Source organism: Urocampus carinirostris, chromosome 12, assembly GCF_059441175.1.
Source record: "Urocampus carinirostris isolate Australia breed hairy pipefish chromosome 12, RoL_Ucar_1.0, whole genome shotgun sequence".
Classification (NCBI taxonomy): Eukaryota; Metazoa; Chordata; class Actinopteri; order Syngnathiformes; family Syngnathidae; genus Urocampus; species Urocampus carinirostris.
Genome location: NC_142360.1, coordinates 13,655,958 through 13,680,256, shown reverse-complemented (window position 1 = coordinate 13,680,256; position 24,299 = coordinate 13,655,958). Strand labels below are relative to the sequence as shown.

At 39.2% G+C, this 24,299-nt stretch overlaps 2 protein-coding genes across 2 annotated transcripts in view; one reads left to right on the top strand and one right to left on the bottom strand.

The window, feature by feature from the left end:
* Positions 1–1,477: 1,477 nt before the first annotated feature.
* LOC148355017 (complement factor H-related protein 2-like) lies at positions 1,478–5,287 on the top strand. Its single transcript, XM_088349582.1, has 4 exons — positions 1,478–1,641; positions 1,958–2,143; positions 2,309–2,488; positions 4,946–5,287. Exons 1-4 carry the CDS (start codon positions 1,581–1,583, stop codon positions 5,137–5,139), a joined length of 621 nt encoding a protein of 206 aa, XP_088205708.1. The 5' UTR covers positions 1,478–1,580; the 3' UTR covers positions 5,140–5,287.
* Positions 5,288–18,087: 12,800 nt separating this feature from the next.
* aspm (assembly factor for spindle microtubules) overlaps positions 18,088–24,299 on the bottom strand; it is a 28,854-nt gene continuing 22,642 nt past the window's right edge. Inside the window, exons 24-26 of the mRNA XM_088349619.1 lie at positions 18,731–18,907; positions 18,477–18,646; positions 18,088–18,410 (exon numbers count right to left, since the gene is read on the bottom strand). Coding sequence (XP_088205745.1) covers positions 18,308–18,410; positions 18,477–18,646; positions 18,731–18,907 — 450 coding nt within the window. The 3' untranslated portion in view covers positions 18,088–18,307. The remainder of the gene's footprint in view (positions 18,411–18,476; positions 18,647–18,730; positions 18,908–24,299) is intronic.

The following is a 24,299-nucleotide window of genomic DNA, read 5'->3' as shown; positions in this document are numbered from 1 at the left end:
AAATCCGGCTTCTACATCCTGGTTTGTGTGTGTATACATGCTGCACTGTATCTCTAGCGCGCCAAGAACTTTGACCTTTTTATTGTTTGATATCTCGTGCATCCATTCAACATGGTTGGTGTTAAGCTTGGAGAAGAGGCAAGACGTTTCTTTTTAAATGAAAGTGAAATAAGAAAGCCTAATGCGGTTGAGAAAATGGTTACTTATTTATCTTTATAGTCAAGTCATGTTTATTTGTATAGCCCTTAATAACAAAGATTCTCAAAGAGCTTCACAGACCACATGATGTCAACGCCTAACGTGTAGCTTTTATTTTCAGCACTATGCTTTATCATTCAGCCTGCTTTGTAACTTTATTGAGCATATTATTTTATTAAACGTGTATTTTTCAGTTGCAAAACAATACAGTGTACTTATACAAGCCTTAAACATACTTATATCAATGTTAAATATACAAAATATAGCACTGGAGCAACTTACGAACAAATTCAACTTATGAATGATCGTCCGGAACTCGTCCGGATCTCGTTCGTGAGTAGGGCAGCGTCAGTATTCTTTTTCAATGTAAGCAGGTGGTTTTATTTTGTCCATTTGGAGACCCCTTATTTTACCTACGTCTTCATTTGGCGCAATCCTCGTGTCAGTGTTTCTTTTGGATTGATAAGGTGAGGACGTCTTCATTTGTTGTCTATGTAAAATATTATTTTAACATACCATTCATGTGATTTTTGTAAGACTGTATTGCTATTAAGATAATTTACACAACAAACTGTGTGATCATGAGTTTAGAATGTTAAGTATTTTATTATTGTGGATGATTACTCTTTGTCAAAGATGTAAGCAGTGTTTCTTTTGGATTGAAAAGGAATTAAAAGTGACTGTCTCAGCCGCATTGCTACCTCTGTGCTGGTTCCCTCCACACAAATATCAACGCCGATTCTTCAAGTCTGCAGGCGGCCAGTCCAGTGAACAGATAAAAGAACTAACTCTGTATTCATATGTATATATATATATATATATATATATATATATATATGGGCCATATCAGTGGGAGGTGGCTAGAGTCAAGAACACGTTCACATTTTCGACTCTTTCTGGGAGATTGATAAAGAGGAGGGGACTCCCAATCCCCTTGCTCAACCCAACTGATGTGTTGCAACATCTCGTTGGGTGTTATTAGGTGACCAAATCTGCCTTCTTGCCCTTTTTTTTAATGATTATTTGTCCCATTTGAATGAATAAACAAGAAAAAATATGGTAAAATTGAAGCTTAAGATGAATACATTTTTCAGCCAAAGGAGGAGGTCCTTGTTTGCAGTGTGAAAGTATTAAAGAGAAAAAGAAATGTTGGTTTGGTATAGAAAAAGGAGTATGTTTTTTCTTTGTTACTTGAATTGGTCAATAAAAGTAAAGTAAATATTACACAACTTTTTTTCCCCTAAAAGGAATGTTATTGATCTTGACAACCGGGAAAGGTACCTCTGTGTTGTAGATCTCTATCTTTATTGACAGTGTGATGCAACACTTTTGTATAAAATTAGCTAACTTTTGGTCAAATGCAATGAAGCAAAAAGTCTGACATGTTAATGTTTCTAATTCTCATGCTATTGGCGAGTGTGCAAGATTCCCTGTCGGAAGAAGGTAAGTCAATTGTGTGCTACACTTAGATGATGATTTAAGGCTATATTATCCTGATAAGGCATTAAAAAAATTGAGTTTAATACAAATAATGACCTCCATTCATCAATCTATTTATATATATATATATATATATATATATATATATAACAAAATGGAAATGTACTTAGTCCTCTACCAGAGAACATTTTACCCGGTTTGAAAACAAATTTTAAACGTAGGTACTTTTTTTGAAGTATTAACTTCTATCATGTCTGAATTAATAGTCTTTGTTCTCTGTAAAGATGTCTGAAATAATGACTTCTTCTCCTGAAAACAGAGCCATGCCCGATTACAGATATACCTCTTAGCGTGTCCTTGAGAACCCCTCTACAAAGCATGCGAGCAAGAACAGGAGAAAAGCTCAAGTTTTATTGCCGCCAACATCATCAGTTCCTTCAAGGGAATGCAGAGGTTGAATGTCTTCCAAACGGGCAGTGGAGTAGTACCTTTCCAACCTGTGGAGGTAAAACTGCCGAATTTCAAAAACACAAATTATGTTAGATTTTTTTTTTTTTTTTTCTGAAATCCCTTGTTACTGTACGGTTCAATTATTGTGAATACTGGCAATCGTGCATTTGTATTCCCTACCATTTTGTGGCATGTAATCCATTTGTCCAAATATTTCTAGCACTTTTGGATTGTGACACTCCACCCAACCTGCCTGGTGGGGACACTAAATTATCGACTAAATTTAGTTACCAAGATGGTGAAAGAGTTGAGTACGACTGCAAGCACCTCTACAAAATGGAAGGGGGTCCCGAGATGACTTGCAGCAATGGTGAATGGGTTGGACGGATCAAATGCCTCCGTAAGTCTTAAATGTAGTTCTGCAAAATGTTATCAAATGAACACAATTTATTTTTGCAACATGATTATTTTGTAGGGAGACAAATGAAATATTGGGATTTTTTGTTGCTGTGTATGGTTTGTCACCAGTGGGTCGTAATCCATTCATTGTATGCCTGAAGGTAGCACCTTATGGGACATTGTGTATTAATTAGGGCCTCCTCGTGGTAAAAAAAAACCTCATTGATGGAAAAAAAAGAAAGCAGTATAGCTTTAAATATGCAAAACTAAATGCATATGTAAACATATTTATACAGCCCTTTACAGAAGTCCCATTGGTGTACCAAAGTGTTTCACAGTAGATAATAACAAAGGCAATAAGTAAAAAGAATAAACAAAGGACGATTAAAACAATAAAAAAGGATCTAACAAAATACTAAAAAAAAATATGGGTATAAAAAGCATCCCAAAGAAATGGGTTTTTAGCCTTAATGCAAAGAGGCCCAGGTCAGAAATGTGACTCATCTCGACAGGGAGCTAATTCCAGAGCCTGGGGTCGGTCACCTCAGAGTGTATATTGACCTCGGACGTCAGAACGCTACCAGGATTGTGAAGTTAAAAGCTCATAAAAATACGATGGGGCAAGGCTGATAAGAGATTTTAAAACAAAGTTAAATCAATTATAAAAAGGACAACGAACCGATATAGGAAGTTTACAATAGGAGAAATATGTGCTTGCCTGTTGGTGTTGGTTAAAAGACGGGCAGCAGCGCGGAATATGTCATCGAGATCAAATGAACTATCATATGGACGAGAATACTTATAGCTGGAAGAATTAGTAGTGATTTAAGAAGAGAATTCCTCTGGATGGAAAAATATAATTCACTTATATCCGACCACTTACTGGGGTTTTAAGACTTGGACACAGATTTTTTGTCTTTTTAAGTTTTTAAAAAGTCAAAAATTAAGAGGATGCATTCAAAATGGATTAGGTTTAGGGTAAATCGAAGATGAGAAACGAATTATTCTTTACTTCAATCAGTAAAAGAATTTGCCTCTAGGTGTTTCTTGGTCTCCACCATAAATCTTTTTATTCCTCCTAAGGATGCTAGAATTTCCTACACTGATAAAAATGTAAATTACGTTATTACTTTGAGTTCTTTGAGTTCTGATATGAATTACTAATCCCAAGACAATGGATTCAATGAACAAGACCGATTGAAATATCACAAACAATTTATTAGCACAGAGAATCAATGATGGGGGGGGGGTGTAGGCACCGGATATTTAAGGGCGTTTTCTACTGCTGAAAGTAGAAGTTACTAGCACAAAACAAAAGCTATGATATTAGTCTATTTGGGGAGATTCCCTTGTACAAAAAAACTCTCATTTCCAAGAACCAACAAACATGGTGTTAAATCTGAAACTGTCCTCTCACTTGTTGCAGAGAGATTTGGTCTCTTGCTCCGGATGGTCCAATGAATGGTCGCAGTGCAGGCCCACACGGCCATTTAACGTGGCTGTCATGCGGAGCAGTAGGAAAAAGGACGAGCTATCGATCAGCTCCCATTTCATATGGACTAGGAACATTTGACCTGATCATGCCTCTTTTAGCGTTGTCTCAGATATTTGCGACCACCAGGATCAGATAAAGGTGTTTGAAGTTGCTAAACTTGTTAGAAAGCCAAAGAAGTGAGAAATTTGCGCAATGTTCTTTACTTCAGACGGCCCCTCCAATCGACATAATTACGTACGGTGGAAACATTATTTTATCAATACATAGCTTTGGATGTCTTAATTACTTTCAAAACTTCATGTTATCAGATTTCATTATAATACATGGTGAATTAGGACGACCGAGAACAGTCCAAAAGGGGACGCAGTCGTTCCATCCATTCCAAAGTTCTGAGTAACATGAAAACCATACAAGTGTTAATATTTTTGAGACCAATCGTTCCCCATGTTAGTGTTGGGTAAAAATAACGGTAACATGTCCTTAGATTTTCAGTTGCAGGAAGTTCTTCCCATTACAATTTACCACTCGGAAACGTTACCTTATTTTTTTTTACATGACCCATAATAAATGTCCATAATTGATACTAAATCTTTTCACTATTACACATATCATAGTGCCCTGTTGAGGTGTACTGTAGCATGCACCTGTCCTCTTGGACGCAACTTATGGGGGGCGATGACGCTTGATAGGACAATGCCATACAAACTCATGTCAGCTGCCGTTAATCACAAAGGAAAGAGAACTGCAATGGCAAAGCAAAACCACCAGAGAGAAGTTTTGGGATGAATTTTAGGCAGACTTGCTGAGAAACATTGCAAAAATGTCAAGCATTTACAACCACTTCAAAATTTCAAGAACTTTTCAATCCTTGAAAAAAAAACATTACAATTCAAGCATTTTCAATGATTTCAAGCACCCATAAAAACCCAGTAATTTACTATGAATGTTTTTTTTTTCTTGCAGAGCCCTGCACTGTGAATAGAGAACTCATGAATGCGCACAACATTACCTTCAAATACTCACGTGACGATAAGCTGTACTCCACCCATAATGATGTCATCGAGTTCAGATGCACCCCACGAAGAAAACCTGACGGCTTAGTGGCAATGCGACAGAAGTGCCTCGACGGAGTAATGGTATTGCCCACCTGCCACTAGCTGCCTTAGGGTGTAGGTGGTGAGGAGGGGGAATAGGTGTTCAATTGATTTCTTAGTGTGCCAAGTCAATCAGTTTTTTATTTGACTACAGTGAATCCCAGAATTTATTTAGAAATAAAATATGTATCAATTCGTTTCTGGACTGCAAGTGTTTGCCTAAGGTTATTTCTAAAATATGTGTTATTTACTCATCACTGATTTTGTTTCTGACATTAGACAACATACAAAATGTCATTCAGCAGCACACACATTTTATTAAATAAAGTCATGTATTTCAACTGTGAAAACAATACAAAAATATATTTTTTATAACAAAAGATGGCATAAATTGTAAAAAAAAACACTCTTCTTTGAAGGATCAAATAATTGGATGTCATTTCAAAACTTGAGGCACAAGGTACATGTTGTCAGACAAAGATTTCACAGCAGTTACTTTGGAGCAGGGTTCAGTAACTTAGTTGATTCACAGAGCAATGAAACTATTTATTGGAAAATTTTGTTTCAATGAAAGTCAAATCATATATTCCCAAAAAATTAAATAAGCGACCAAATACTAGGTCTAAATACTTCCCTGTGCAATTGGACTGTGATTTTCCTGACTGATCGCAGACGTAAGGTCTGGGCGGGAAGAAATACTTCCTCTCCACTCTTGTCATCAAGAGCAGAGTTCCCCAAGGGTCCGTTTTAAGTCCTCTTCTCTACTCCTTGTACACCCATGAAAACCTCGCCTCCTCTATGGCCAATCTCTTCAAGTTTGCTGACGACACCACCGTGCTCGGACTAATCTCCTAGGGCGAAAAGACGAACTACAGGAAAGAGGTCCAACATCTGGATTCAGGGTCTCAAAGCAACAATTCCGTTCAGTCCACCAAAGAGATTGTGGTGGTTTTAAAAACATTAAAACACATAAAATATCAGCCTCTTGATATTAGCAAGGAGCAGGTGGAGAGGGTAAGATGTTTTCAAACCTTGAGGCTTAAGTTACGTGTTGTCAGAAGAAGATTTCACAGCAGTTACTTTGGAGCAGGGTTCAGTAACTTAGTTGATTCACAGAGCAATGAAAGCATTTATTGGAAATTTTTGTTTCAATGAGAGTCAAATCATATATTCCCAAAAATTTAAATAAGCGACCAAATACTAGGTCTAAATACTTCCCTGTGCAATTGGACTGTGATTTTCCTGACAGATCGCACACGTAAGGTCCGGGCGGGAAGACGGACTACAGGAAAGAGGTCCAACATCTGGATTCAGGGTCTCACACCAACAATTTTGTTCAAAACACCAAAGAGATTGGTAGTTTTAAAAACATTAAAACGCATAAAATATCAGCCTCTCGATATTGGCAAGGAGCAGGTGGAGAGGGTGAGAAGTTTATCATTCCTGGGGGTATCAGTAACTGAGGATCTGTCCTTTGGGAGGTCATATTGCTTTAGGGTAGGGAAAGCACAACAGCGGAGGAGCACCCACATCTCCAGACCGCTCATGGTAATACTTTAGAAACTGCCATCAGCAGTGTACTGATGTACGAATGTTTTGTGTGGTTTAACTGCTGCACTAAGGCTGACCAGCAGGGGCTCCAGTGGGTGCTGGAAGCTGCTGAAACATGGGAACAACTCTCCCTGAGGTCAGGAATGGATGATCCAAATTAACTTTTAGTCTATAGTCCGTTTTATTTCCATGTAGCGGTTTATACTTGAATGAAATATATAAAATTATGATATTAATTGGCGGCACAGGGGATGACTGGCTAGCATATTACCACCGTTGTTAGTAGGTTCCAAGTTTGGTTCCAAATACCAGGCTCCCTGTGCGGATTCTGCACGTTCTTCCTGTGTGGATTTTCTCCAGGCGCTGCGTTCTCCACATTTCATAAGCATGCATGGCAGGATCGTAGGTGACTTCTAACTGTTCCTAAATATGGACATGTGTATAAGTGTACCCTGTGATTGGCAGGCAATCAGTTCAGGGTATACCCTGCCCGATGTCCGCAGGGGTGGAGCTCCAGCACCCACACGACTTTAGTGAGGGTAAGCAGTTCTGAAAATGAAGGAATAATAATGTGTGAGCTCGTGCCATATATCAACCAATATCATCACCTGGTCATCCACTGAGATTAATATTAAATCATTTTGTTGTGAATGCTGATTTCAAAATGTTTACTTGGCAGCATACGACACACAAACATGTGCTACCAAAGTAAAAAATATATTTATTGTGGCACAAGTTTTCATTTCCAAGAATTTTTTCCCATAAGCACAGTGAGTTATTATTGAACTTGACAGCTGTAAATGCTTAAATGTAATACATTTTTCTGCCAAAAAACGGTCATTATTATTTTCTGTATATTTTGGTGTGGAAGTATTTAAAAGAGAAATAAGTTGTTGGTTTGGTATATAAAAAGGGTAAGCTTTTTTATTTGTTTGCTTCTACTTGATGGAATACAAAACACAAAAAGGTGCTACAAAAGCAAAATATTTGGTAAAAGTTGGTGAACAAAAAATACAACACGTTTTTCTCATACTCATAAAAATACATGCAGGATAAATGAAGAAAAAATGTTTGAGGGGGTAAATTGAGCAATAGAAAGCCATGTATCACCACTTGCAGGATTGTACATGTGAAATTTGGACGGTACACAAATCATTTTAATATAGGGTACCTTAACGTTCTGGACTGAAGATAAACAAATTTGTGTCTGTGTGACGTCACCAGTCACTGAAATCGGCCATTTCCGTTTACAAATAAACAGACTCATAATATTATTCCCAATATTAGTGCTCCCCTTTCGATTGACATATTTTCCATGATGAGGGTCTGTTCTTGCTAGTTTTATTCATGCACAAAGCTAGTGTCGAAAATACTGTCCGCCTGGACGCCCGGGACGTGCATCTTTTACGTCGGGCGTACAATTTACAGAACGTCTCTGCCCAGGTGGCCGACAACTTTTTTAAGAAAAAAAAATCGTTTTTATTTTTATTTTTATTCTTTTTTTTTTTTTTTTTTTTCAAATCAAACGTTTGTTTTATTCCAATTTCGAAATCTTCGTTCTGTTTGGAAATTTCGGAGTTTCGGTTCGTTTAGCAATTTGCATACTCGGCTGCCAATTGGAAGCCTGCATCCAATAACTTCGTGCTTCCGGACTCTCACGAGCTTTCTCAGGTCATGCATTTGCATAACATTTTCTAAAGTATACGTAAAGAGAACACAAAAAATGGATAAGTGGTTAGGAAGCAAGCAAAAACCTCAGTCCCAGAAGAAAGATTTGAAAGAAGCTGACAAAATTTATGACGCTACAAAACGTAAACGGAAACCATCGTGGAAAGAGGAGTTCACGTGGCTTGCAGCAGACGACGCAACGCAAACATTGCATGAATGAAGGTGAGTAAATACGGGTACATACTGATGGCAGATGGAAAACAGTGATGTCATGTACATGCAATGAATGTTATAAGTACATTTATAACAAAATTAATTTTAAAGTCTTGTTCTGTTATATATTCTGATTATCAATCCTTAATCCTTTGCAACAATGGAGTTTTTTTGCGATTAGTCTTATTGTGTTTCAAGTTGTGAAAAATGGGGCGGGCAACTTTTCAGAGTTGTCTGCCCTGGTGTCCGTTAACTTTTTGTCATGAGTTTCAGACACTGTTAGAAGCCTTGGACCTTGTCCATTACCAGAAAATGCCAACCCAACCATGGGTGCGACCTGTTACAGATGTGCAAAGGTGGGTCGTACTGCTTCAGTGTATAGAACACTGTTACTGAAAACAAATTGTACGCAGTCCTTACAACCTCAGTGTCCAGAGGAGGGTACTGCCCTGCCAGGAACGTTACCTTTAAACGCTTCAAGCCCATGTTTGTTGGGCATCCATTCAATATGATTGGTGTAAAGCAATGGTTCCCAAACTTTTGCAGGCTGGCGCCCCCTTAGCTCCACAGTGTAATGCTAGCGGACAGTGCTGGAGTGCCTCTTTTCGCTGTGTGGCGCTGTGAGAGGTCACCCAGCATCCACCCCGATGAAGAAATCCGGCTTCTACATCCTGGTTTGTGTGTGTATACATGCTGCACTGTATCTCTAGTACGCCAAGAATTTTGACGTTTTTATTGTTTGATATCTCGTGCATCCATTCAACATGGTTGGTGTAAAGCTTGGAGAAGAGGCAAGACGTTTCTTTTTAAATTAAAGTGAAATAAGAAAGCCTAATGCGGTTGAGAAAATTGTTACTTATTTATCTTTATAGTCAAGTCATGTTTTTGTGTATAGCCCTTAATAACAAAGAGTCTCAAAGAGCTTCACAGACCACATGATGTCAACGCCTAACGTGTCGCTTTGATTTTCAGCACTATGCTTTATCATTCAGCCTGCTTTGTAACTTTATTGAGCATATTATTTTATTAAACGTGTATTTTTCAGTTGCAAAACAATACAGTTTACTTATACAAGCCTTAAACATACTTATATCAATGTTAAATATACAAAAAATAGCACTGGAGCAACTTACGAACAAATTCAACTTATGAATGATCGTCCGGATCTCATTCGTGAGTAGGGCAGCGTCTGTATTCTTTTTCAATGTAAGCAGGTGGTTTTATTTTGTCCATTTGGAGACCCCTTATTTTACCTACGTCTTCCCTTGGCGCAATCAGTGTCAGTGTTTTTTTTGGATTGATAAGGTGAGGACGTCTTCATTTGTTGTCTATGTAAAATATTATTTTAACATACCATGCATGTGATTTTTGTAAGAATGTATTGCTATTAAGATAATTTACACAACAAACTGTGTGAACATAAGTTTAGAACGTTAAGTATTTTATTATTGTGGATGATTACTCTTTGTCAAAGATGTCAGCAGTGTTTCTTTTGGATTGAAAAGGAATTAAAAGTGACTGTCTCAGCCGCATTGCTACCTCTGTGCTGGTTCCCTCCACACAAATATCAACGCCGATTCTTCAAGTCTGCAGGCGGCCAGTCCAGTGAACAGATAAAAGAACTAACTCTGTATTCATATGTATATATATATATATATATATATTATATATATATGGGCCATATCAGTGGGAGGTGGCTAGAGTCAAGAACACGTTCACATTTTCGACTCTTTCTGGGAGATTGATAAAGAGGAGGGGACTCCCAATCCCCTTGCTCAACCCAACTGATGTGTTGCAACATCTCGTTGGGAGTTATTAGGTGACCAAATCTGCCTTCTTGCCCTTTTTTTAATGATTATTTGTCCCATTTGAATGAATAAACAAGAAAAAATATGGTAAAATTGAAGCTTAAGATGAATACATTTTTCAGCCAAAGGAGGAGGTCCTTGTTTGCAGTGTGAAAGTATTTAAGAGAAAAAGAAATGTTGGTTTGGTATAGAAAAAGGAGTATGTTTTTTCTTTGTTACTTGAATTGGTCAATAAAAGTAAAGTAAATATTACACAACTTTTTTTCCCCTAAAAGGAATGTTATTGATCTTGACAACCGGGAAAGGTACCTCTGTGTTGTAGATCTCTATCTTTATTGACAGTGTGATGCAACACTTTTGTATAAAATTAGCTAACTTTTGGTCAAATGCAATGAAGCAAAAAGTCTGACATGTTAATGTTTCTAATTCTCATGCTATTGGCGAGTGTGCAAGATTCCCTGTCGGAAGAAGGTAAGTCAATTGTGTGCTACACTTAGATGATGATTTAAGGCTATATTATCCTGATAAGGCATTAAAAAAATTGAGTTAAATACAAATAATGACCTCCATTCATCAATCTATTTGTTTTCTCAATACAATATTCCTAGTGCAGACATCAACATTTTGCATCTTTGCTTCGACAATAGAAGAAATGTCTCCATCTATTTGCATTAACTTTCACTGTTTCTGGTTGTGCAATATATTTACCTGAAGAAAAGAAAAATTCCCCCTTTATTTTGGAAGTATTGCTGTATATCTGCACAATTATTTTGAATTTTAGCCCTAAGTGATAACGGCACAAGAAAGAAAAACACTTGCTGCATATTCAAGAAAATACATGCATAAATCTAGAGGTGACACTTGGGGCCATTTTTATTTTCGCTTACATTTTGCACAGTATGTTATTAATTTTTTAAGCCTTCTAATTTTATTGCAAAGGATATTTACAGCTTTTTTTTTTTTTACTTGTTGAAAAGAAATCGAATCGAAAGCTCACCAGAAACATGACACCCTGCATGTATCAAAACTTTCCAGCTTCTTTGGAATGTGAGCGTCCACCGGACATTGCAGGTGGGACCTCCACGTCGCCCACTAAATACAGTTACCTACATGATGAGAGGGTTGAATACGCGTGCCAGATGTTCTACATCAGGGAAGGGAACCACTTCCTGACCTGCAAAAATGGGGAATGGGTTGGAATGATCAAATGTCACAGTAAGTCTTCTAAAGGGCAATGCGTTTACTTACTGTAAATTCCAGCCGGCCAAGGAAGCTGCTACTTTTATCCTACATTTTAAACATTGCCGCTTTAAATATGGTGAGGCTTGTTCTTTTCTTTTTTTAATCCTCACCTTTAATATCTTTCTGTGCAAATAGCTTAGCAATGCAGACGCTGCCCGACTTACGAACGAGACGAGTTGAATTTTTTTCGTAAGTTGCTTCAGTGCTATATTTTGTATGTAAGGTTTATATGAGTGTGTTTAAGGCTTGTACAAGTAACCTGTATTCTTTTATTACAAAAAATAAACATTTAGTAAAATAATATGTTCTATAAAAAATAAAGAAAGTGAAGTTTAACTTACTTGTGGAAGATGGGCTTCAAGACAACCATTTTCTCAACCACATCAATCTTTCTTATTCCACTTTTACTTCAAATAAACGGCTCGCCTCTTCTTCACATTTTTCACCAACCATATTGAATGGATGCACGAGATATTAAACAATAAAAATGTTGACGTTCTTAGTGAGCTAGAGATACAGTACATTTAGTATGTTCACACACGAACTAGGAAGTAGACGCTGGATTTCTTCTTCGGGATGGATGCTGGGTGACCTCTCACAGCCCCACGTGGCGGAAAGATGCACTACTGTACTGTCTTGTACTCAGAAAAAGGTGCACACAATACAAATCTAACTTACAGCAATGTCCTGATATTTTTCGAAATCTCAAAAAAAATGTTCAGATCTCCCGTTTTTTGTGTGTCGAGTGCTTATATGTAGGGGAGTGTCTGTACTTGAAGAAATGCCAATCATACAAATACGAATAAAAAACACAGCAGTGACTTCTGAAAATATTTATTCATGAGAAATTAGTCCATGTCCTTGCTAAGATATTATTCATATAATGAACAACAGGAGCAAAATCGGATGTTTAACAGTAGATTTTTTATTCAATATTTACAACATACTCACTATATTTTGACTTTATTACCTACAAAGTCCTCAATCTATGGACCCGAATTGAACAGCAGTGGAAGTAACCTATCAAAAATGCTACACTACCCTCTCTTACTGCTAGGTGTTGTAAGAAAAGAATGTGAATTAATTCATTTTTTATGGCTGTTTATACAAGGTCTATGGAATTTGGAAATTTTAAATCATCCCCACATTCTCTAGGATTGCATCATCACTGCGGCCTCTGTCAAGCTCCTTGATGGTTAAAATATTTTTAAATCTTTTACATTCAACTTTTGACGGACACCTCAAAGGATGCACGCCACCTTGAAGCATGCTGCTTAAAATCTGGTTACGCTTGTACAGGCCAAAGTTGAGTTTCTTTATTTTGCGAATGCAGCCTTTAATTAGATATGCTCTGTAGTTCAGAATTTACAGTAAGTAAATTTGCATTGGAGTGCTTTTGTAGGGAAATTATTTTAAGCCCTCAAACACAGTGAAACTTTTCAATGTAAGATAAACATGCATGATGACTGATGCTTTTTATTCTAGAGCCCTGCGCTTTGTCTCGTGACGTCATGAGGACCAACAACATTGCATTCAGATACAGCAGGGCGGATAAGTTGTACACTGTCCATAATGATTATGTTGAGTTCCGTTGCATTTCTGGTAGAACACAAGATGGCTTACTGGCAAAGCGAGAGAAGTGCACTGACGGAGTCATTCAGCTGCCTACCTGCCTGTAGCTCATTGGACTAGGACAAATAAACAACGTCCAGACAGTTGATATGGCTCTGTAATTAATTGACTACATTGTAGTCCCAAACACTAGTTAGAGGGGAATATCAAGTCACATTTATTTGTATAGCCCTTAATAAAGGTATATTCTATTCTATTCTATTCTAATCCCTAAATGTCTCAAAGGACCGCACAGGTTACAATTACACCATCCTCGGAATCGACACAAACATGCGGGCAAGGAACAACTCAAAAACTTCAACATGAAGAAAATAAACATTGAGAAGGGGCCTCACAAGTGATAATCCCCCTTCCAGGATGAGCATTGTGTAATAGATTTTGCATTGGTTAACAATACCCAAAACATTGTGAACATCAATTAGAAAAACAAAGGTAAGATGTCCATGCATGACAGTAACCACGACTCAAGCCTGTAAAATAGTCCAATGACAGCAACGAAACCTCGAGCCTGTAAAATTGTCCAAAATGTCCATGACTGCAACAACGCAGCTTCCCATCTCTGCCGGCTGATTGATGCAGACGTTAACATGCTTCGGGTCCAGAAGCTCGTCCGCTTACTCCTCTTGAATTGTCCTTTTCCCTCGTATCTCCACCAGCCAGGCAGTCGGAAGAGGACAGGAAAATAAAAGTGTGAGGTCATCAATCATATGGTATTGAACAGAAATGGGTATTATGTTTAGATTTAAAAGCTTTCACTGAGGTTGCCGATCTCATCTCTGGAGGCAGAGCATTCCACAGCACAGGGGCCCAGATGGAGAATGCTCTCGAGCCTGCAGGCCTCCTCTTGGCTCTTGGAGTCACAAGTAGACCAGCCTTTTTTCAAGCGGAGGCTTTGTGCAGGAACATAGGGGAAAATTAAATCAGAGAGATAGCAGGGGGCAAGTCCATGCAAACATTTGTATGTTTTTCAGAGAACCTAAAGTTACATCTTGGGTGGATTGGGAGCCAATGCAAGTTAGCTCATGTAAGAGTGATATGGTCAAACTTTCTTGTCTTTAGTCAATAGTTTCGCAGCCTCATTTTGCACCAGCTGCAGACTTTTGATGCCAGACATCCAGAGACCTGTACATTACAGTAATCAAGCCGAGAAGTAATAAATGCATAAATTATAATCTCAGCATCTGATTTAGACAGCATCAGGCGAATCTTCGCAATATTACGGAGGTGGAAGAAAGCTATTCTAGTAAAATTTTTCACAATGTAACTGAAACGACATATCAGGATCAAAGGTAACACCTAGATTTTCCTTAGATACTGATCCATTTTTCCAGACAAACAAGTAATATGTTTTGGCCCACAGTATCAAAAGCAGCAGTGAGATCCAGCAGCCGCAGCATGGACGAGGAGCCAGAATCTATGGCGAAGAGGAGATCATTTGTTACTTTAGCCAAGGTTGGCTCAGTGGAGTGATTAGCTCTGAATGCTGACTGGGCAGATTCAAAGAGATTATTTTCAGACATAACGTCTACAGGGGCACCATAGAGAGTATCCTGACCAGCTGTATCTCTGTGTGGTGTGGAGGCTGCAGCGCTACCGACTGGGGTAGTGTGAGGAGGGTAACGAGGACAGCGGAGAAAATAATCGGGACTACACTTCCCTCCATTCAGGACATTGGCCAGAAGCGCTGCTTATCCCATGCTAAGAACATTACCGGGGACCCCTCTCACCCCCATCATGGACTATTCACTCTGCTAGCCTCTGGGAAGAGGTACTGCAGTGTGCGGTGCAGGACCACCAGGCTCCGCAATAGTCTAGTCCCCCTGGCCATTAGACTGTTAAATGGTCAATCTAACATATAGTTAACTTAAATCTAAACGGCTGCTAATTTGACTTTTGCACTAGTGGCAGTTTTTTTTTATAGCTTGCCACTCCTTGCACATTTGATCTCTGCACTATTGTTACTTACAGTGTTATTACTTACAGTGTTATTGTTTACAATATAATGGTACTGTGTACCTGACTTGTTAACCTGACTGCCCATCTTGCACATCTGGTTAGCGTCTCTTCTTGCACTATCGGCACTATGGTAAATAACACAATACAGCTTTATTTATATCTGTACACTGAAGGACACTGAGGGAAACTGTGGGAGTCAGATCCATCGACATTTCGTTCTGTATACACGTGTACTAGAATGACAATAAAGTAGATCTGAATCTGAATCTGAATCTGAATCTGAATCTGAATTCAGCTGCCGTGCAACAACCTTTTCAAGTAATCTGCACAAAGATTTGACATTGGCCAATAATTACATAGACTTTCCGAGTCAATGTTAGGTCACTTAGGCATGGGTTAAATGACAGCAGACTTCAAGGCTACCGGAACAAAACCAGAGAAGAGCGATATATTGATACTTAAAACTGAAGGTCCGTAGATCCCAAACAGATCTTTCAGCGGTAAAGATGGAAACGAGTCAGGCAGGCAAGTAGTTCATTTGGCCTGACTGACCATCTCTGTAAGACTATCCAGGGACGTATAACTAAAACTGGAACACATTTCTGAACAGTGGACGACACGGATGTGATTTAAAACCTCTGAATCTATAAGGTAGAACGGAGTTGCAGAATGTTCTTTTAACATTTCATTTCGGATGAGTTGAATCCTTTTATTTAAAAAAAAAAATATCATAAAGTCATGAGCAGAATAGGGAGAACTATTTGGGTTAAGTTGCTGTCTAGTAAGTGTCATCATTGTTTTGAACGAAAATGTGTTGTTTTTTTTTTTTTTTATGTACAGCAATAATAACGATGCTTTAGCTGAGGCAAGAGCTACTTTATAATTCAGCAGGCTGTCACACCAGGCCAGTCGGAAAACCTCAAGCTTTATAGTGCCCAATTCAAGTTTCCTGCAACCTTGTTTGAGTGGCCTTGTTTCTTCAGTAAACCAAGGTGTATGTTTCTTTTGTCGACATTTATTCCATAGGGTCACCACAGAGTCAGGAAGATTAACCAAAGCAGTATTTAAGTAATTTGTAAATGAGTCAACAGGCACAATTTACAAAGGGAGGGCCGCAATTGCCGCAGGTAATAGTTCTATTATATTTGATGCAGTTTCAGGCTGGATATCGCGGCTACCAAAACCTTAATTTCGTTCAGTGTTCTTGCAATTAAATGCTTTGCAAGCCAAAAGCCTGTGTTTATGGAAAGCTAAAAAAAAAAAGAAAAAGCCTCGGTTTAAAAACACCTGCTTTGTGATTGGCTCAGCGATATGTGAAAGGAGACACTGAAGAACACACCAGACCAGTTTGGGAGAAAGTTGTGGAAATGTTCAACGCAGGAATGGGATACAGGAAGATTCACATTGCGCGACTATCATTTTGAAGAGTACTGTAGCGCCGGTCTTCTGGTGATCCCAAGAGCCAAGAAGTGTTCTGCTGGTTCGAGAGCATTCTCCATCGGTGTTGTGGAATGCCCTTGCCCCTGAGATCGGATCCGCAACCTCAGTGGAAATGTTTAAATCTAAGCTTAAAACTCACTTCTACTCTATAGCATATGAATAACCTAAACTTCTCATGTGTAATAACCTGTGAAGCCCTTTGAGACTCTTTGTGAATAAGGGCTATACAAATAAAAATGACTTGACTTGTATCAAAACGGCGATGTAGGCCTAAGTAGTATCAACATGCGGAAATGGACAGGGACCATTCAACCAATATGTCAAGGTAAGACAAGTATTCTCTCTCAAAAGAGAATTAAAGAACATCTAAATATAGGGCAGCATAATCATAAGTGTCAAAAATTGTATGTCAGAATTCAAAATTTCAATTAAAGCACCCTGCCTGAAGATGGAAAACGGGTTTGTGGTTCTATTGGCATACACGTTCTTTCTTGTTTTACTATTATTCATATAATATGTTGTGACTTAAATGGACAATATGCAATTTAAGGTACTTTTTTAATTGCCGTTTTGCTGTCTAACCTACATCCATTTTCTTTTGTACACCGTGCATGACTAAAAATACATCTACCCAAAAATTAGAACCCTAAAAAACAGTATTGGTACAAAAGGGGTGGCAGTAGCTCAGGAGGTAGAGCGCTAGTCTTGGGATCCCAGTTCGAATCCCGGCTCGTCCGTGTTACATGTCGAAGTGTCCTTGGGTAAGACACTGAACCCCTAATACCCCCAATAAGCAGGTTGGCGTCTTACATGGCTGTGATCCAAGGCCGCTATTGGGAAATCTGGAGCACATTGTAAAGCGCTTTGGGAAGTCACAAAAAGTGCTATATAAATGCAGATCATTTTCATTTCAAAAGGTTTTCACGCCCTGAATTTAAGCACTTTAGGGTCTTTCAAACCCCATTTTCCCATTTCTAGAGTACCACTAAAAGGGAAAAAAAAATCCTGTGTGAATCATGTATTTTGCAGAAGCACAATCTGGCATTTGTATGGAATTTTTAACCTTGCTAATTTATTAAGACATAATTTGAGATCTTAAATCCCAGTTATTTTTGTTTTAAAGACAAATCTCTTCCAATGTAGGTGTTTAGTAAAAAAAAAAAAGACGGTAATATGTAGCCCAACTTTTCATTGTAAATGTCCATAATTAATTGGTATTTCTTGCACTAATACACATTTTATAGTGTCCTCTTTAGATGTAGCATGCATCTCTCCTCTTTGGCGCGATGACGCTTTATGGGTCAATGCCGGACAAAATAATGCCAGCAGACTTGTTGAAAAACATGGCAACTATTTCAAGCATTTACAAGCACTTCACCCAAAACCCTAGCACAATATTAAAATTAAAGCAATTTCAAGATTTGCATGAACCCTAAAATTAGTATAAATTGTGTATTCCCTTAACATAAGATTTTAATGTTAACATGAAACAATATCCTCCTTCTGTAAAATGAAATTTATTATAAAAGGATACATTTTATTTTTTTTAAAAACTACACTAAAATGCTGCACTGTACAAAAAGCAAAGATAACGGAAAAAAAAAATCAGAAATTGATTTGACTGGGTACAAACATTCATCTATAAAAGCATATTTACATTAAACAATTATGAGGTAAAAACAAATATGACAGGTGTGGGATAAGAAAAAAATAAAAAGCATCTACATAACAATAGAGAGTGTGTGGGCCAACATCTGAATGGCCTTGAGAGGATCCACAATGTTTTCCAGATTATCTTTCCGGAGAACCCAGTCTGGTGCAAACCTGAAAAACAGCACTTCAATCAGCCCACTGCAAATTGGATGTTGAAATATCAGTACGAATGAATACCTTGGCACGGGACGAAGTTTCTGAGGCGTTGCTAAGGCGTAGTTTCCGTTGATTGATGCGTTCATCTTCTGTTTGGTCACGTTCCTTTCTGCATCCATCTTTTGCTTGCGAATGGTAAGGCGGTAAATACTTTGTATTCGATCCAAAATCTTAGGATGCTTAAAAACTTCCTATGGAAAAAACAAAACAAACAAAACAAAAAAAACAAGGTTTGTACGGATATTTAAAATGTGAATGAATTAAATGCAACAGACCTCAGCATGGGATTTGTCTTGCAGGAGCAGAATCAGAAGAAAACAAGCTTTGGTGAAGATGCTGCCGCCTTTGTCTGCAACTTTATCGCCTGCTTTCTCTCTGTATCTTTGGATCAGGTCTACCAATGTCTCCACAGAGTTTTCCATCATATACACGGCCTTGATGGTCTTGTGGTACTGTTACACAGAAAACGTTGTAAAAGGTTTCTTTAAACTGGGTTTGTAAACCTTTTTCATGGCCAAATTCATTCATAGTGTTTGGAGCAGACAGCACACAACAAATGCAATCACAGGGGCAGGTTAGGTTAAGGCCTGGTCACACAGCCTTTTGCGTCTGTATCGCGGGTAAAATTTTGCGATTTTTTTTTGCCCATGGTTGCCTGCGGTAGAAAATGCGCAAAATTGGCTACCCGCTGTTTATCCGTGGTATGCCTGCAAAACAGACGCCGGCGACTGTTACGCTTCCTCATTGCGTTAGTTCCACGTCATTTCCGCGTGTAGACCACGGGTATAAAAGCTGCCGAGCCAGGCTGTAGGAATCATAACCGCTCAAGACACAGTCCCGTGAAGATCAAGATTTCAAGCTATGGCACCGAAGAAGAAGCCAATATGTTATTATTGTAATAGTTTTTCATTTTTATCTTATTATCTTGTTATGAAATGAAAAGAAATGTCAAGAAATAAAAATGGATTAAGACGAGGTCACTACGGTGACGGGGATCCATGTTCACCCCTTGACGTCTCGAGCACAACTGACGTGTGCTCGGCAAATCGCGCTGTATACACGCGGAGAAAGGCGTTTGACCGTCACACGCGGTACACACGCTAATTCACGTGATAATACCGCAATACAGGCGCAGAACAAACGTGCTATGACCGTGCTCCACCCGCGATTACCCGCTAAAATTCCGGGTCCTACCTGCGTGTAACCACGCCCTGGCCGCGGCCGTAGCACGTCGTTCCGCGTCATTACCTTGTGTGTACCACGTGTGCCGCCCGCAGTTACCCATGGTCTAAAGTTTTGAGCAGCGCAAAACTTTTTCGCGCGGCCAACCGCGTGTGAATTTCTTGCCGCGTGTAAAGCACTGCTGTATCTCGTCTGTATCGCGCTCTCAAAGCGTCCAACAGCGTCTGCTTCACGGGCAGAAATTTCTGGCCGTGATTCAGCCTCGATACGCTCGTGAAAGGCTGTGTGACCGGGCCTTTAGGGAGGCCTTTGTGTGTTGGGTGGGCGTGACTGTGTGCACGACTGATTGACAGAATACATCGGCCCAACAGCGGGGCGAGCGCACTGGGAAGATAAATCAGTTGATGAAATCAGACTGCGCAGTCAGGAGAACCAAAAAAAAAAAAAAAATTGGAGATCACAAGCAGTTAGTCCATGGATTATTATCGGGTCCGGGAAGCGACTGAGGCGGTGTCAGGGAGAATAACGAGGCTGCAGGTCCATCCTGCTGCAAAGGCTAGGCTAACAAGTCTCTTAAGCCACCCCTCCCGAGCCTGTATTTCACCAGCAGCAGACCCATTACCAATTAAACAGATCACTAGGAGCTAGAACTCATAGCAAACTGCGACATTTGTGACTCTTGTTTATTGTCACGAAGACTTGGCTGAAGTCGAAGTTACCCGATGCCATCGTGCCGGCCGCTTTCTATATTGCTTTCGTGCACAGAAAGGAGAAGTCCAATTTCGCTTTACTTTAGTATAAAGGCAATAAAGACTATTCAATCAACAGCGATTCTGTGTTCACTGCATTTGTTTGTAGATTCATAGTTTTAGTTAGTCGAATACTGTCAGTTGGTAATGATGTCATCTTGAGCAAGGTAAATCCTCGGGGGCTTTAATGAATGCAATGCTACTTTGCGGATTTTTACTTTTCGCAGGGGTTCTGGTCACCATTATCTGCGATAACGGAAGGATTACTGAATATCCATATTGACGAGTGAAATTGAGAAATACATTTTCCTAAAAAGGGCCAATGATATTTTGTTAAACAACAATACCTCGACATAAGAGTAATTCTTTCCCGGATCGTATCTTGAGTGAGTTCTCCCAATATGGAATAACTGAAAACTGTTGAACTGTTTTTCAAGTTTTTTTTTAAGATCTTCATATCTTTCTTTTTCTTAAATAATGATATCAAATAATACATACCGTAGAATTCAGACTATAAGCCGCAACTTTTCTCCCCTAAGTTTACAACCCTGCGGCTTATGCATCGATCCGGGGCCCCCCCAAGCAATAAAGGTAATGGTGAGACACGTGGATTATATGGGTCAACGAAGACGCAAGTTTAATGCAACTTTGCGCTTTCTGCATGAATACAACTAGCATGAACAGACCCTAATCATGGAAAAGGAGTCAATCGAAAGGGGATCGCTAACAGTCATGAAGGGAACATTTTTAAGAGTGTTCATTTGAAAACGAATGTAATGTAGCGAAACGAACAGATTACAATGAGGGTCCAACGAAGCAGAAATGTTTAAGGCGGATTCCTATTTATCTGTATTATCTTGTGTTTCGGAGTCAATACTTTGCACGGTTAGATCCTATGGATTGTCCTTGACGTAAAGAAGCCATTTTCGCAGACGTGCAAATAAGTTGAAGACGACCAGGGTATGTAATGGTGAGTTATAATTTTCAGCTATCTTGTTTCAGACTGATTGTAGTGTTTGTCTGATAAGTATATTTTGAAATGTTCATCATATCTTGAATCCCAAGACTTCCCAATGATATGTGGAACGTATCTTGACTGGTGACATCGTACAGACACGTATTTGCTCATCAAAAGTAGAGCAGCCAACCAGCCAGCCATCGGGAGGTTAAGCGGTTAAGGTACTGTATATTAAAACTGTACCGTCTTTTTTTGTTTAATATCTCATAGTTCAATGTAGGCACTTGCAGCGTATAGTCAGAGGCGTGTTCAGGAGAGTAATCAGACATGTAGTCGCTTGTTAATCGCTTGCCGCGCACTGCTGAACGTTTTGTAATCGCTCACTGTGATTGCCTTACTGATCCAAAATGGCCGACGACAGTACAATGGATTTCGTTCTACAGCTTGCTTTGAGCGAGTTGGCTTATATGAGCGACAGTTCGCATATTGACACAGTTAAGGTTATCCTAAACGCAGTGGAAGGGTCATACCTGTCTTGCATTGTTCACAAACATTACCAGGCAATGTAAGACGATATATTACATCGCCAACAGCACTCGTCAGGGTGAGATCCTCCATCTTCTGCACTGTCGACGCCATGTTGGAAATCAAAGTAAGCGGTCTTTCTCCCGTGATTACTCGGGCACGCGAGCGCTCAATAATCATTGGCCGTTCAGAAGCTAGCGATAGCTAGCGATAGCAATCGCTCACTCTCCTGAACACGCCTCAGGTGCTGCTGATATGTGTACAAAATGTTTTTTTCCTTTAACAATGTACTGGGTTCAGCTTATAGTTTGAATTTTATGGCAATATGAGCAAAAATTATCGACTGGTGGAACAAAAAACTTTAATACTTTTAACTTTTTGGTGAAATAAGAAAAAACGATGAGCAAAATTATGTGCAATATCTTTACCATATTTGATTTACTTCAAACTAAATTGATTTAATTTGTTTTTTATTTATGTGAAACCTTACAACAGCATTATCAAACAAAATGGCTTACATATACTGAAATTTTGTTATATATATATATATATATATATCTCATTATTATCTCATTAGCTGCAACCGCTTATCCTCAGTAGGGTCGCGGGGGTGCTGGAGCCCATCCCAGCAATCATCGGGCAGTGGGCAGGGGACACCCTGAACTGGTTGCCAGCTAATCGCAGGGCACACGGGGACAGACAACTCACTTGCCCATTCGCACCTAGGGACAATTTGGACCGGCCAATTCACCTGAAATGCATGTTTTTGGAATGTGGGAGGAAACCGGAGTGCCCGGAGGAAACCCACGCAAGCACAGGGAGAACATACAAACTCCGCACAGGAAGTCTGGAGCTGGATTTGAACAGAGTGCAGTTTCAAAGCATATCCACAAAAAGTCTGTTGGAAGGGAAAAATGTGGCCGGAAACGCTGCACAACCAAGAGAGATGACCGCAGCCTTAACAAAATTATGAAGAAGAGCCGCTTCCAGAATTTGAGGGAGCTTCAAAGACAGTGGGCTGAAGCTGGAGTCCAGGTATCAAAAGCCACAGTTCACAGACGTGTCCGGGAAATGGGCTACAATAGCCGTATTCCCATGGTCAAGCCACTTCTGAACTCAAGACAACGGAAGAAGCGTCTGACTTGGGCTATGGAGAAGAAGCACTGGACAGTTGCAGAGTGGTCCAAAGTCCTCTTTTCAGACGAAAGCAAGTTTTGCATTTCATTTGGAAGTCAAGGCGCCAGAGTCTGGAGAAAGGCTGGAGAGGAGCAAAATCCAAGTTGCTTGAAATCCAGTGTGAAGTTCCCACAGTCAGCAATGGTTTGGGGAGCCATGTCAGCTGCTGGTGTTGGTCCACTGTGTTTCATCAAGTCCAGAGTAAATGCAACTGTGTACCAAGAGATTTTAGAGCACTACATGCTTCCATCTGCTGAAAAGCTCTATGGAGATGAGGATTTCATTTTCCAGCATGATCTGGCACCTGCCCACAGTGCCAAAACCACCAGTAACTGGTGCACTGACCATGGCATCACTGTCCTTGATTGGCCTGCTAATTCCCCTGACCTGAACCCCATTGAGAATTTGTGGGGTATAGTTAAGAAGAAGATGGAAGACACCAGACCTACAAATGCAAATGAGCTGAAGGCCGCTATCGAAGCATCCTGGGCATCAATAACACCTCAGCAATGCCACAGGCTGATTGCCTCCATGCCACGCCGGATTGATGCAGTAATCCGTGCCAAAGGATTCCCAACCAAGTACTGAGTGCATCAATGGACATTTTCAAATGTTTGATTTAGTTTTGCTGTTATAAAATTATTTTTTCTACTTGGTCTGAGGAAGTATTCTAATATTTTGAGATAGGATTTTTGAGTTTTTTTCAGCTGTAAGCCAAAATCAGCAATATTAAAATAATAAAAGGCTTGAAATAGTTCAGTTGATGTGTAATGAATCCAGAATGTATGACATTTTTGTTTTTTTAATTGCATTACAGAAAATAAAGAACCTTATCACAATATTCTAATTTTCTGAGACAGTCCATATATATGTACATATACATATACATATACATATATATACATATATACATATATATATACATATATATATATATATATATATATATATACATATATACATATATATATATATATATATATATATATACATATATACATATATACATATATATATATATATATATATATATATATATATATATATATATATATATATATGGCGGCGCCCTGTTCGGCTGCGGCTGCATCGGCTTGCAACGGTTTTTTTACACGTCGGCCATAAGATCCAGTCTTCGACTCAGTTTTGATGGCGCACAAAGTCGGCTCGAACTGCAGATTAAGATACGATCGCAGTTTTTTTTGCTGGATATGCGATCATCCAGACATCAAGCGCTCGGTGTTTATTAGCCAC